Below are 16,311 nucleotides of genomic sequence, written 5' to 3' on the forward strand. Positions count from 1 at the left end.
TGTATCTAATATATTTATTAAATGCGGTTTAAAACGTCTAAATTCATATTTGCAGCACAGAAACATAAGACATGACTTTCGGACCTTTTATGAAATAAACACAGTCAACACATGTAAACATGGTTGCATTCCGTTTTGGATTAAAATATTGCCCTTGCCCATCATGTTTCATGACGCTTTCTACTATCTTCTATGTGACCATGGTTAAACATGGTCTCTAAACCATCGTGATTAATCGCGTGTTATGTTGATTTCATTAACTATATGTACCTATTACTTAATATGTGTTAATTTAATATTTCAAATTAGTTTCAAGGTACACATAAGAACATATATGAATGTCAAATAACACATAATAAACTGGGTAAACTTTAAATGAAATTTGGAGGTATATACAGTGCATAACCCATAACACTGTCATAGGCAGTATGTAACAATAAATCAGTGCACTTGTCAAACATGTTTAATTTGCAATGTGGTTAATCGCCTTATAGAGCTACTGTCGACTAACGATTGATCATGATTTTTAAGACCATGATCAATCACTTTTCATGGTCTTATAGTTTCCAATTAAATTTATCATAGACCGTGTGGTTTATAGAAAATGATTTAGTACAGTGGTCAACCATTGTTTAATTATGATCTTTAGGCTTTGAGTATTAATTGAAACTTGCATAGTTAACTAAACAGTGTCTTTGTTATCTTTTATTATGCTAAAAAATGAGTTTGGAAACGTTTGAAGCACATTATATTGATACGGATACGGAAGACGACTGTTAAAGATAATGATGGTGACAGCAATTATAATCAATATTAAATAGATTTTAATATCTTATTTTCAACATTGATTCATCGGCAAACAAGACAAAAAAAGACAGAATCTAATACAATTAAAGATAGTATACTACAGTTAAACTTGATAGAAATTCCTTTGCAAACGTCCATAAAAATGAAATTAAGAGAAGTGAACTAAGAAAAAGACAGCGGTTTTAAAGTGCATGTTTATAAAATACCTTTAAGTATGTTAAACATTGACATTATTTTATAGTATACAAAACACTGTATTTGAATATTGGTAGAACAAATTCAAATCATACCAAATCGTAGTCAATCAACATTTTAACAACATTCATAATTGCCATATTTGACGAATACTATATTGATTTTTTTAGTGCAAAGATGTATACAATTGAAACTGATATAATTAAAATCAATATTAAAGCAAGTAATATTTACTGTATAATAAAGTTTGTTTAGCACTTACTGGCATTATAACAGCATTGATGTAATCGGTCGTGTGCGGAATGTGGGATGACAAATATGGGCGATAATTATCAGCTGAAAATTAATTACATGTTAATTTAAGGAACACAAATATCACATTAGGTTTTACACACAATGTAAAGCCAATTTACCGTGTGGTAAAATGTAACTTTATTGTAATACTGGCACTGCCTTCTACGTAACATACTCTTCAACAAACATGCCGAATTAAAAAATTTGTCAATGAACACATTAAATCCACATCAATACAAAAAAATACAAAACCACTACAGCAATCTAGTTAATATATAAGGCTATGTTTTATTCTTCATACCAGCCAGGATGTCCATTGATCTATTCTTTGACTGATTATCATTGGTCGTTGCCGATTTGTACGTGTTATCGTCTGGAAACAGTGATTCCTCGGTGCTTAAATCCTGAAACATATTTCGATTTTTGAAATATTTAAGTAATGAAAGCCTCCCAATAATATTATTATTAATGCGTTGTATCAATGTTGCATCTTTGGTTTGCCCTGATAGTTCTGTTTTTACATGTTTCAAAAGGAACGTTAATGTTTTTAACATGTTTTGAAAACACATGTTTTGCAGTTGTATATTTCAAAATTTATAGTTAATGTGTCCTACCAACTCATGAAAAGTAACCTTATTGCAGGCATTAGCAACATGTCTTAATCTACCTGTGGGGAATTATTGGATACCCTGTTATCAAACTTACTAAATACTTTTCTTTGAGCCCTATATTATCTCCACTTAGCTGCTCGGTAGTCACGGGTTTGGAAGGCAGTACCAACATTTCAAGCATCAGCTTTGTACAGATATCGGTACTGACTCTGGAATGATTGTCGATCTTGACAATTATTTTTTTATTGAATACTATGTTATCGCTTTTATACTAAATTACGGTGTACTACGAACATATTCCGCGGTCTTGACGTATGTCTTTTCTTTTCCCATGCAATAAGATGCCGCTTTTATAGAGAAAATAACTGTTCAATAAATACATTTTTATGAGTGTCTTCTTTGTGGAAAACAACAACAAAGTTTTGAACAAGTGTTCAATCTTAATATATCACGAAACTACTAATCGGCTTGATACACTTACGGCAGTCTGCACCATGTTGACCCTTTGGGCGCGCAGGTTGGTCACACACTGTGGGATATCAATGTTCCCGGTCTCCTTTCCCTGATCGTAGAGATAGTCCATTGCAATGAAGGTCCCAGTGCGCCCAACACCAGCGCTGACAGCGGAAACAAACATATAACACAATCGTTACTCAATTCAAAACCCAATAAGTAATCAAACCAATTCCATTTTTAACCGATGCAATTTTTCAAATTTCGTTTTTTTGGTACAGGATTTATGAAATTGCTCAGCATGTTTTGGTTAACGAAGTTGTAGATTCTTGCTTAATTTAAGTACGCTATTGCAAAAATATATTGTGCACACTTTTGAACTAGATATCTTCGCAAATGGTTTCTGAATATCGTGTGTATTCGAATTTCAAACAAACAAAAACGATTTGAATATGGACCTGTTGCCCTCCAGATCAATTGACGTCTTCCTTTTCTCCAAAGTAAACATCTTACCCGACTTGTATCCAAAACGGAAAAGGAGGGTATATGGTACACCATATAAAGTCAAGAAACGAAATCGAAACCATTAGTGTTAGGAAGATGTGCGTTATCATATGCGTTGTGTTTCATATACAACGTTTTAATGTGCAGCACTATAAATGATTCCCATCGCACAAACTAAACAACAGTCTGAAATACGAAAGTGCTACTTCTTATTTTACCTGCAATGTATGAGCCATGGTTGTTTGGCGGTTCTCTTTTGACACCTTATCTTTCTCCAGAATTGAACGAGGCTTGTGCTGCTGGTTGGAACGTTTTTATCGGGCCAAGTAGTGTAGTGAAACTGGGTCACGTTGCGAGAAATATGAGGTTTATCCTGCAATTGATTGTTCATTTATAGACATTTACTACTTTTTCATTTCACATAAGACATAATGGAAATTACCTAGGCACTAGAAATATGGTTACGCCTCTGGAACATTATTTGCTCGATAAAACTGTCAATCGAACTATTATTCCAATACATTTTACTTATTGAAGAATGTGTCGTTAACGAAAATATCATTTCGGCATTGTTCTATTTAAGATTTGAAAATGGAACTACAAGAATCAAAACAAACCTTTTCATGCAAAGTAATCGTTCGAATTGTATAACATGAATAGTCTTTTTCTTCTGAAAGTGTGACCGCAAAGGTGCCGTGTATTATCGGTTTTCATTCGCCCCAGTATTTCAAACATTTCATCTGAAATTCGCAAGTTTATATGAACAACGATTGCAAAACAATATTGCTTGAGTTTTCTATATTTTAAGTAGTTTTATTGTATGAATGTTATCATTTATGTTGCACTCAATTCAGTAATATATATTACTTGCTTAATGAACATGTCACAAATTTGAAAAAGCCATATCCCTAACGTAAATTGACATATGTAAGAATTTATTTTCAATTTGAAACTCATGATTTAATCTATATTTTATATTAATGCGCAATACTTGTGAACCTTTATTAAAAAAAAGAGGGACGTGCGTCGTAATTACATTTGTGTTTATGTACATCTTATGTTACATTGTTATTTTTATTTTATGCTCAAAATGACCAATCATTGAATAAATAAAGACATGGCGACCTGTATTCAAATATTCATGTTTTTACGCAACAATTGACATAATTTTATCCAAAGAATTATTGAGTACACGTCCGTGACTACGAAGTCAGCAACAGATATTTGTACACGCACCTTTCCTTCTTCAACGAGTTTCGTAGCCATAACAATAATACAGACGTCTTGTTCCCACACCATTCTCCAAAAATCGCCTACCATTGGATTTACTGGACCTGAAAGCATGCAAATATTAGGCATAATACAAAGCATACGGGCACATTAACAAAGCATTTCCGTCTGGTAGAATATGGTGTAATGTTTTTAATTTAAATTGATCAACCGCGTAACATTTAATACTAGCGAATTTATCCCCCGATATTTGTTATCGACTTCATTTTTTATTGATACATATACACGTATTATCATCAGCTATTTACGCGATTCGTTGACATGGAAATATCGTGTTTTAATACATGTGTAGAAACTGTTTTACCTTGAGACGCAATATACTTTTTATCTTCCGTGTAGCCCTACACAAAACATATACACAGGCTGATCATATATTTTATTTCAATGACAATAATAAATGTGTAAGATAGTTTACACTTTATTTGGTATGGTATTCATCTTAACACATTGAGTATAAACGTGTTCGAATAATAATTCCTAATGGATAATAATTTGCATACACATGTTTTACACCACAAAATATTTGACCGAGTGATAGTTCCTATTTAATCTTATTTATACAATGCTTCTAATTTTCTTAAAATATTGTAATCATGTTTTTGCTCTTGTCAAATAACTCGGCTTTTTATTGTTTGTTTCAATGTCATACATTTTGTTAGCAAATTTATTTAACAAGGGTATACTCATTACGTATGTATAATGTACTATTTATAAGCTCTTCATTGTCAACCATAAATGTCTCACGAACATCGACATGGCAGGCGTTGATGTAGTCGGAAGTTGGTTCATCGGCGATTCTTCTGAGAATCACTCGAGAATGGTCGTCTGCAAGGACAAACACGTGATCCAATTATATTTCTTAAACTCTATACATTTGTTAAAATAGTTCGAACTTTTAATTGCGGCAATACTAGTATAGTTATGCATTTCAACGATGGTTAGATCATTATAATAAAACTGTTATTCTTAAAAATTGTCATACAATTAAATTAAATAATGTAATTATAAATAGTGTTATCATGTATAATATTTATAATTATTATTAATTAAATTATAATAATATCAATTACAAAAAGAGCAAGAAAAAATAGGAAGAAGAAAAATAAGAATATGAGTAATTACAATAATAATTATACTGGTATTATCAATATAAATATAATAATGATAAATATAGTTATTATTATTATTAGTAGTAGTATTATTATTAATAATAATAATAATAATAATAATAATATAATAATAATAATAATAATAATAATAATAATAATAATAATAATAGTATTATTATTATTATCATTATTATTATTATATTATTATTATTATCATTATTATTATTATTATTATTATTATTATTATTATTATTATTATTATTATTATTATTTCAATGCTTACATACAAGCATGTCACAGTCATATAATGAAGACATAATGCATTTTGTATAAACGAAATACATCGTATATTAAAAATGTATAACACTTGAATAAGGAAGGTTATATTATTTAATACTGCATATATTTAAAGCGTCTTTGCTTTTTCATCCTGCTAATATCTAACTTACATGCATACATCTCCTTGTATCTATTTTTGCCTGTGGCTGCAGATGCCACAATCGTCGGATGTTGAAGACCATATGGTATTTTCTGTTCAAAAGCCGATTATTTATCAAAACGAAAACGATCGATTTATTCATATTAAAATAGTTTATTCAACCATTGGAATTGGTGTCAATCATAAGTTTTTGCATTACTTCATTTTGATGAAACGACATTCTTTCAAAGTGATTGCTAACTTTTGAAATGGAAATAATTTGGAAAAAAATATCTTCGACATTTTACTAACTAAATGCACTGGTCAATATTGCATACTGCATTAATAACAACATTGCATTAGCCTTACATTTGCCAAGTCATGTTATACTTACGTCGAATTCTTGATGGAAGAGTTTTTCGTTCTGGTAGTTGTCTCCTACGAACTCTCGCAGTTTATCGACAGCAATGAGACGTATTTCGGTACGTTTACGTTCTCTATGTAGTGGTTCGCTGTTGTAGTAAAGGCCGTCTTCTTCTGGAGACCCGGTGTTTGCATACACTGCGTTTGAAATAGCTTCATTTGGGCCTTTCAGAGGTTTAGTCTTTGACGTTGTCGGCGTTTGGTCGATTTCTGCACATTCAGACAATTATCAATACAATTGTGTAAGTGACATATGCTTTGGGAACCAAAATGCGTATATACAAATGTTCATTATGTTTTTAAAACGGACAACTTACTAGAATCTTTGTCATTCTGAATCGCAACAAGAATGTCGTCGACCTGGTGTCTGAAAAGAAAAAATTACAGTTGTAAGCTGACAACCATAATTGTGATTTATATTAAAGTCATGTCCACAGTGAATATAATTGCGTACGTGTCCACTATTACGACTACTAAAGCATGTGTATTTATCTATCAAGAGTTCGTAATATACAACATATGGCAAAAATGTTTACTAGAAACAAAAATGCAAAACGTAAATCACCTTTTTGTTGGTGTTGAACGCCTTCTTCTAATTGCGATTATTGATACAATTACGATTGCGATTACCACAATACCACCAACCGAACCACCAACAGCTGGTCCTATGAGCTTAGACTGATTCACTGAAACCAGGCATTCAATGTATTTATCTAATTATGAACATAAGTTGCATTTAATGTCTGATTGCGATGCATAAAATACTTTGTACAGAAAAATATTGTTTAAAGAAAACTGAAACTGCCTTCCTTACGTTGTGTCATACAAAGATCGCCAGCAAAGCCATGTTCACAGCCTTGTGAACATATGCCGTCTATATGTTGACACGCGCCATTACATTTGCCACATGCTGCTGAACAATTGTCTCCAAAGAAACCGACATCACATGCTAGAATAGTGAATACCAAGTGTGTATATGTATAAGGTCTAAGAGCAGATTGTGTTGTTTGTAAAAAACAAACAAGTGAACAAAAATATTTGAAATTAGCATGATCAAATTGAAGTACGTTTCTTTGACAAAGTGTTGTCGTTAAAATTATGGTATTCACAATCATTTCATCTTTTTTCGGCAAAGCATTTAAACCCAGCTTTTCGCCTTAGCTGACCTTTGTAAGCGATCAATCAGTTTTAATATAATATGTCCCGCTGGTAGGCCTGACACTTTTTAAAGTAGAAAACGTGCAATCTACAAACAGTTTTCACATTTACATTTTATATGTTATTCAATCGATTTTCTATGTTGGGAAGTATAGGGTATGAAAAGGGATACTACAGTGCGTTTAACAACGATGTTAACTGCGTGTTCAGCATGAAACAATTGTATCTCTAATGATAAGGCTTGAGGGATAGAGCAGTTTCACACTCTCGACATCAGTACAGTCTGTGTGTGCCCCTTTATACTAACAAGATTGCCAGCGCCAGAGCGGTTGTACTTACAGACTGTGTTCTCATATTCATTAATCACTACTATAATGCATTCAGGGCACTCGTATATTTAGGTTCAATAATCTGATATAAGCTTTGTCGAAAATATTCTTAATTGTTTGCGTAATTAACTGTTAAACATGTAAATGTGTAACGCTTTATACAAGCCGCCGTTTTAGCAGTTGAATCGTTACCTCACTTCAATGAATTGCATTACACATATCTTGTATAGAGATCTGCATTAATTATCAAAGTTTTTTTAACATAAACTGATAATTAATAAACGGTATTAGTTGATGTTTTTCAATATGTAAAAAATTCAGCGTCGTGTTAATTTCAATAATTTTCTTACAATATTACTATGATTAATTGTAATATAGATAATTGCATTTTACCTTCAATGCACATCGTCCCGTTATATCCGAGTCCACATGCCCCAGGGCATACGCCGGACAGTTTGTTACATGGCACCTTGTTTTTACAATTACCACAAATTTTCTCACATGCAAGACCATACCGTTCGTTTTCGCATTCTGTTTAATTAAACGTAAACAATAACATATATTTGTTTTACTAAGTAATGCGGGATCTTTTCATTATTTAATTATGGCATTCATTCCAATAACGATGTATGGAAAGTTTCGTATTCACTTATAGCATATATATAGTCGAGTCGAACACTTTTCAAACGAAGACATATTTGTAAAACGTAATTTTTAAATTGTCAATCATTATTCAATATTTTAAGTGCGAATCATGTCAATATGAATTTGAAATGAAGTATACCATGAACGCAGAGAGAACCTTTGTATCCTGCAGCACATCCATCTGGACACATGCCGTTAGTCTTATTACAGGTAGCGTTGTTCAGACATTGACCACATTGTGTAAGACAGCCCTGACCGTACCATCCGTTGTCGCAGGCTATGTGAACACATATTTATTAAAATCATCGCTGATGTAACATATTAACGACGTATTCAAATATCATTGGTGTAATCTTTCGATGGTGTATCAACTAGCGCATTTGCAAAACAAATTGTGAGAATTACATATTGCAGCACCAATGAAAAAAGTATTTTTTCTATTTTCTGACCATTGATTAAAAAATGAAAATTAACAGTAAAATAGGCATCGTTGAGGCTGTTAACAGGTTACATTTGCATGCATGCGCAAGGTTGATTTTGTTATTGAACGAAATAACATAATTATGATTTAAATATGGAATGTATGATAAACACATTTATCAAATTTCAATAATAAATAATAATTAACTTAAGAAACATAACAGTTGGCTAAGTTACTAAAGTAAATTGTTGTCCTGTGAATAAAACTAGTGTCATTGGATGAGACAAGCACCCACGAAAAATTACTCCACACTTGGGCAATAGTGTTTGGTAAATTAACTTAAACCATTTTTAAACTCGATATTTACATCAATAGAGCACAGTAATGTATGTAACAAGTTCATGGACATTGGGGAAACAATCCAAAGAAGTTTTCAGGTATTTTAAATTTGCATACTGACTCAGTTTTTGACCCCACATTACCAAATATCAAACGTTGCTGAGGTAACACAATTTTATTGTTCTGGCCAACGTTTAAGATATGTCAATAATACAGCTTTTAGAGTGTTAACCATTTATAATGTTAAATACGGCATGTACGTAAATAGCTGTCTCTGATAAGATAAAACTATTAACATTTTTACTTACAAAGCTATATCAAAACCTGTATTACTTAAAGAAAACAAAATAAAGACATACAGGCAAATGTGTCATCGTAATCTGTTGCAAATTGTGATAATACAACTTGGAACACTATTACTTATTGAAACATACATGTTAATTTCTTGGCACACAATTATGACAAATTGTTGATAGTTAAAACCATTTCAAAACACAGAACCATGCACAATTTCATATCTAAACATAATATTAATTTAGGGGCGACAACTCTGGTTGAACAAATATGTTATCCAGTAGGAAGCACAGGTTATTTATCTTGAACAAGAAGCTGCAAAAGTAAATAGTTCTTATTTAAAAAAATTGTAATTTTAATATTCATCATCATCATCGCAATCGCCATCGTCATCGTCATCATCATCCTCTTCATCATCATCATCATCATCATCATCATCATCATCATCATCATCATCATCATCATCATCATCATCATCATCATCATCATCATCATCATCATCATCATTATCATCATCATCATCATCATCATCTTCATCATCATCATTATCATCATCATCATCATCATCATCATCATCATCATCATCATCATCATCATCATCATCATCATCATCATCATCTTCATCATCTTCATCATCTTCATCATCTTAATCATCTTAATCATCTTAATCACCTAAATCATCTTAATCATCGTCATCATCATCATCTTTATTATTACCACCACCCCCAATAACAACACCTTCATAATCATCACCATCATAATCATCAGCATCATCACCACCATCATCATCATTAACATCATCATTATACAATCATTTTATTTATAAAAAAAAACATAACTGCTCCTATATATATCAGTGTAAAAGTTCTCATAATGTTCAGATAATATTAAGAGAAAAGCAACATCAACGTTTGTTGAAAGGTTACACTTGAGTCTAGACTAAACTGCTAAACAAACATATCGCAAGGTATCTATTTTTAGCGAAATACCAAAACAAATTTCGATTTCAGCCAAGATAAACTAAGAAACAAATACGTTGAGAACGTTTAACAAAGATTAAGTTAACATGCGACTTCTTCAGTTTTAATAAGGTTTTAATATAGCCGTATACAGAAAATTTTCGCGCAGCCTGACTGAATTTTTTTAATGACCGTACCTTTGTTTTATATGGGCCTAGATACCATTAAAACATGGTCTGAGCAAGTTGTATGGTGAGCTGACTACACAAGTGACTACTTACGAGTTAGGAGCTTTCACTATATTATATTAAGGACAATGCGCCATCCCTGGAGGCCATAATTGAAACAAAGCGAACATTTGTTTTTCTCTGAGATATTTTAAGAACGAATGTTCTTAATAAGTATCATTAAAATTTTACCGTAAATGTCTTTTCTGGACTGAAAACAAAGTTTTACTATAGACATATCCAGAAAATTGCCCGGAACCCTTGCGGCCGTTTTTTTACCCACTGTTGAAACTGCGCTGAGATATAGCAGTAAAAGGTTTATGACCAAATTATATGAAGTTTTTTAAATAAATATACATTTTAAAGTGTGAACAAGGTTAACAAAGTTAAATTAAAGCCATATAAGGAAACTGCCCCGCCCTTTGATGGCAATGTTGTTAAAACGGCCGGAATCATTTTCAAATTCGGATATTATGTAATGTTCTGACAATGTTTTTTGAGGTGGGAACTATACATGATACGTCAAAATGTAAAATAGCTTTTTAAAGTTGACCTAGTTACATAGTTTATATTATGTACGTGATACCGTTTCGAACTCCGTTAACATATCATTGGGACAAATATTATGCCCACGTATAACGATCTACCAATAAGTGTGGCCACTAGATTGTTAAGGTAACGCATCCGTAATGGGCACCTTTCCATATTTAATATAATGTATTATATTCTTAATCAGCATTCATTTCACTGAACTACAGACACAATTTTAGGTAAGCTTTCTATGCGTTTAAAAAATAAAAATAAAAATGCATCATGCATGATTCGTATTTTCAGCAGTAAATGACCCAATTTAGCTATAACGTCGTTATATTTAACAATAAACATAGCTTATATGCTTTATTAGATCAAATTACGTAGCAAAGAAATAAAACGCGTCGCAAATAGTACGTGTTGTCGGCGGGTTTCGAACCTGCGCTGGAAGATCCCCCCCCCAAAAAAAAAAAATATTCTAGTCTATCGCCTTAACCACTCCGCCACGACAACTTCACATTAGTACCCGCTTAAATTAGGTATCCATAAGTAAACAGGTAAAAAGGCTCTTCGATCTTTGAAGAAATCGCGGGAAATCATTACGGGTGCGCTACCTTAATAAGCTAAATGTTTAAGACGGACGACGCATGACGAACAACGAAAAATAGGTGATCACAAAAGCAAGCTTTGATCACTTCGAGCTCACGTGAGCTAAATTGTGTCTCAATAAAGTGTTGTTAGGTTCAATCAGTTACGATTCTTTATATTTAAAGGATTTTTTAGTTTAATAAACCACATCGTTTTTTTCTTTTATAATGACTTTTATACAGATAAACTGATTTTAACAAAGGTTTGTTTCTATATAAACAATTCCCTGTTGTCATTTTGTCCAAAGATAAGACGCAATTTTGAACCGTGCTCTGGCATGTATGGAGTTATCTATTAATTTTTCGGATAGCAATAATAAACACATTTTAACATGCTCTGAATATGTATGTACTTAAGACTCAAGTGTGTTAATTTCGTTGTTGTTTTTTTTTCTTTTTGGGCCAACAATTTCGTGCGGTTATATATTTCTCTCTGTGTGTCTTAAAATATGACTACTGCATTTGTATAGAGGGACGCTGAACCCACAAATTAATTTTACATTTATGTATAATTTACCGTCTTTGCACATCGTCCCGTTATATCCGGGTTCACATTCCCCAGGGCAGAGGCCGGAAACCGTGTTGCAGGGCACCTTGTTCTGACAATTACCACACTTGTTCTGATATCGAAGACCATGCAATCCGTCATCACATTCTGTTCAATGAATAGTCAAGAATAACTATACATATTTAATTAAGTAGTAGCATCGATGTGTTCATCATCACGTACTTATCAGCAGTAACATTTAGGAAAACGATTTCGTGGATGATTCGTATTCACGAATAACATATAAATCTCTTACGTACTGACAACGCATCTTTAGCTTAAATATGATTTTGCCATCAGCAATATGTTTAAATATTCTTTCAAAAGAAGATCTAGGTCACAAGACGTTTATGAAGAGTCTATTATTATTACATATCTAAAGCCAAAGCGCTGTCTATGGGAATCAGAAAAAAAGAACGTACTTTCTATGCAGAGAGAACCATTGTATCCTGCAGCACATCCATCCGGACACACACCGGAAGTCTTATTACAGGTAGCGTTATTCAGACATTGACCACATTGTGTAAGACAGCCCTGACCGTGCCATCCGTTGTCGCAGGCTTTTAATATTAATTTTACGTATCTTAGATATTACATTATTTTCTTAAAGAGCGCATTCACAACAAACTATTTTCTCAAACATTAAAACGTTGACATTAAAGTATAAATCCTTCCGTTGTCTTAAATGATATAAAACTGTTTAGGAAAAGTTACATTTAAGCGTAAATGTAGTAAGCACACAAACTACCTTTCCAAGCAGTTCAGTCTTTAGTTGCTCTACAACTATCTACCACTTTGTTAATTATTTGTTTAGATTCGACCATTTCCGTGCGTGCGTGATTCTACGTAAACATCAGTCATAGGAAGGTATTCAAACACATGTGGTGTCATAGTTTTTAAGCAAATAATGTTCACCTCATGCATTATTTGTTCGTTAATCAAACATCCATAATTTAAGCAATGTTTAAAAAAAATAAATTGAACAGATCTCTATAATCAATACATTTATGTTCTGTTGTGGGTCAGAGATTCGTAATTCCAGAGATTGGAACAGTGAGCTTTGTATGTTTCATTAACAAAGTAGTCCAAATCGGAAGCAGTTAATAAACATTCTGATAAATAATCATTTATCCCAATTATTTTACTTCTGGTTGATCACATATTTAATCAAATACACTTAAACTGTGAAGTACATATTTATAAATTATTCTGAAAATGTCATATTGTGCATTCTTAAATCGTTACATCGCCGAATGTTCATAAGAGTGAAAGGTTGAAATCAGATGCGGCGTTGCATGGGACTATTGTAAATGGTTACACGTTCAGCCTCGTTCTGGAGTTCTGCGAGTCACGTGACTTTGCGCTCTAATCAATTGAGGCCTATTGTGAAAAAGGTCTATTAGAAATGTATTTATTTACTTTGACTTAAATCATGTGAGATCGACCGTATTAGGTATAACTGTTGATATAATTGCAAAAACATGTTACGGTTATTTGTTAAATGCTACCATTTCCGTTCACAAATGAATAAAAGCGATACGTTTATGTATACAGACATTGCGCGTCACAGTTTCCGATGCAAATAATGTTTATCCCGTGCAATCATTTAACCATACATACAAATAATATATGTAGCCAAGAAGTATTTTCTCGAAATGCGTCTACTATTACATGTGATACGGAAATTTGTGCACAAAAAACGACTATAGTATGTTTACAAAGTAGTCCAAATGTGTAGCAATATATAAAACACCTGCTGATTAAATTATAATATATCCAGATTCAATAACTTATTTACCGTTTACTCAATTGCATTAACGAAATGAAAATAAATACAAAGTTTACTTTGATTGCACGCGGCTCCTGTCCAGCCTCTCTGACACCCTGTTCTACAGGAACCGGTTACAGTTTCACAAGGTCCTTCCAGACATTGACACCTTTGTACACAATTAGGTCCGTAGGTTCCAATCATGCAATCTTTAAAACACGCATATGCTATATTACAGAAGACATGTATTTTAATTTTAAACCATTGCGCTCATTTTTAGTTGAAATACTAATATTTTCGTTTATACTGATAATACAAAGCACACATTTATTAAACCCAACTGATTGTTGATTATAACGATGGACTGCAAAAGCACAAAAAATAAGGCTTACAACATGTCATGTGACTAACATAGATGAGTGAAAGGCCCTTGATGCTTTACCTTCTTGTCTGTAAACCTCAATTTCACATATTGTCATATAATGTGGTGGTCTTTCCCACGTGTGACCAACCAACTCGTGACCAATCACGCGTATTGCTTGCATAGCCTGCGGCGGACTTATCTCGTAGGTTCGTAGGATATCAGAAGAAGTATTGACCCGTTGTTCGACCGTGTTATTGTCAGCATTAACACCAAACATTGTAATTTCCCTAAGCTGTTCGAAAGCTGAAATTAAGAAGACGTATTTATTATCGTAGTATACAATTTAAAGTGTTATAAAATGTTAATAATGCATACGAAATTTAATCTAATACCACAGCTTTGTTACAAACTACATCTCATATTTATTGAACACTGTTTATTATGATTATATGAATAAGTGTCATAAGATAAAATATACAACAAAGGGAAACAAACATTAATATACATGTATCTTAAGAAATATACTACCTCCGTCGGTACGACCCTGAAGTACAATGCGTTTCACAAAATATGTTTGTGGTAGACTTAATTGGAACCAGGTCGGCCTTTTAATGGCGGTACAACCAGTGCTTCCATCGATGGCTCGGTTGAGAACCCAATTACCATATACTGATTCGTTTGTCGACAATGTAGCTCCTTGAAGTACAACTTTACTTTCACCTTAAAAAAGCAGGCGTTATTTTAGTGATAAATTTTATAATTATTCGAATGGCAACATTGCGAATCTAAATCAGCTATCAATTATAGCGAATTTGTTTTCAAGTTCAAAAATTGAATATATCTAAATGCATTCGTGTTGTGTTTCGGTGCCGCTAATGTGATTTGTTTAGAACGTTTTAGAACGCATCGATCTTGGTTGAAACATATGTTATTTCGTGAATAAAAATTATTATTAAGAACAGAATAACATGATTACTATTAGCACGAAAGGTACAATCGTATTTACTTTGCTGCATAAATACATGTACTGTTTAAATTAACTAACATCAATGAACTTTGACTTAAATGTGATTACGATGCAATTTATTGGCTTTATAATTTCAAACGTGTGTTATAGGTCTTCATATGGAAAAAGATGCATAGCATGACAGAAACAGTTATTGTCGAAGGACTGTCTCTTAATGGGGCATATTGTAGACACTGTGATAGAGAAGATAGAGAAAAAAAGACCTAGATTTAGAGATAATAGTTGTAAAAGACGAGAAACTGTTTCAAATGAAATTGAGCTTAGTATCAGAACGTTTGCTTACTTTTAAGTGTAAAACTGCATCGAAATACCCGTATTGTGTAATTAACAGCTCCGTTATTTTGATTGAACACTATTTAAAATACATAGATATTCATTAGCTTTACTGAATATATTTCTGAGTCTGCAATGCATCATCTGTTTACGTCTCTCGCAAGAGACCTATGATATAGTATGTACGAGTAAATCCGATCATTTTACCTGTAAATAAACCAGATAATTGTTATGGCTTACAATCGGAATTTTCCGCACAAGCGCATAAAAAAGGTAGAAAACGTATTTGCTACAGTAATGTGTATACATGCATACAGGCAGAAGTGAAGTTAATAAATATAAATAGGTAGAAATTCCGAAAAACACAACAATCAAAAGCCTGAATCATTATTCATAATAACGTTACAAATTCTATGCGTTGAACTGTATTGTTTATTAATAAGTTTAGTATAATTCTTATAAAAATGGGAAACTACATACTTTAAAATTGGATCACAATCGTCAACGCTTTCTATAAGCGCCTATATGAGTATCATCACCATTTGCCAACAAGTGGGTGGAGTTTCAACTTTGCAGTTGCGTATAACGTCATTTATCGTCTCGTCTATTGAATCTGCATTTCGTGGTTCGATAGACATATTTTTCGAGTCATGTATTGTTGTCGCTATGAACGAATAT

General features: G+C 32.6%; 2 protein-coding genes across 2 annotated transcripts in view; both read right to left on the reverse strand.

The window, feature by feature from the left end:
- The window catches only part of LOC127859008 (receptor-type tyrosine-protein phosphatase T-like), a 75,136-nt gene that overhangs the window by 7,496 nt on the left and 51,329 nt on the right, over nt 1–16,311 (reverse strand). The window lies entirely within an intron of this gene.
- Nucleotides 3,090–8,366, reverse strand: LOC127859012 (receptor-type tyrosine-protein phosphatase epsilon-like). The gene is made up of 11 exons (XM_052396397.1): nt 7,985–8,366; nt 6,919–7,053; nt 6,670–6,790; nt 6,422–6,471; nt 6,076–6,314; nt 5,713–5,794; nt 4,903–4,979; nt 4,459–4,495; nt 4,101–4,198; nt 3,482–3,604; nt 3,090–3,237 (listed from the first exon to the last, which is right to left on the reverse strand). Exons 1-10 carry the CDS (start codon nt 7,995–7,997, stop codon nt 3,575–3,577), a joined length of 882 nt encoding a protein of 293 aa, XP_052252357.1. The 5' UTR covers nt 7,998–8,366; the 3' UTR covers nt 3,090–3,237; nt 3,482–3,574.

Source organism: Dreissena polymorpha, chromosome 14 (genome assembly GCF_020536995.1).
Source record: "Dreissena polymorpha isolate Duluth1 chromosome 14, UMN_Dpol_1.0, whole genome shotgun sequence".
NCBI lineage: Eukaryota > Metazoa > Mollusca > Bivalvia > Myida > Dreissenidae > Dreissena > Dreissena polymorpha.

Excerpts from the sequence above, each read along its gene's own strand:
- LOC127859012 (XM_052396397.1), bottom strand. Across the intron at positions 5,795-6,075 it reads TCTTCCATCAAGAATTCGAC|AAAATACCATATGGTCTTCA; the intron begins GTAAGTATAACA and ends GCTTTTGAACAG. Across the intron at positions 4,980-5,712 it reads ATACAAGGAGATGTATGCAT|ACGACCATTCTCGAGTGATT; the intron begins GTAAGTTAGATA and ends TTGTCCTTGCAG.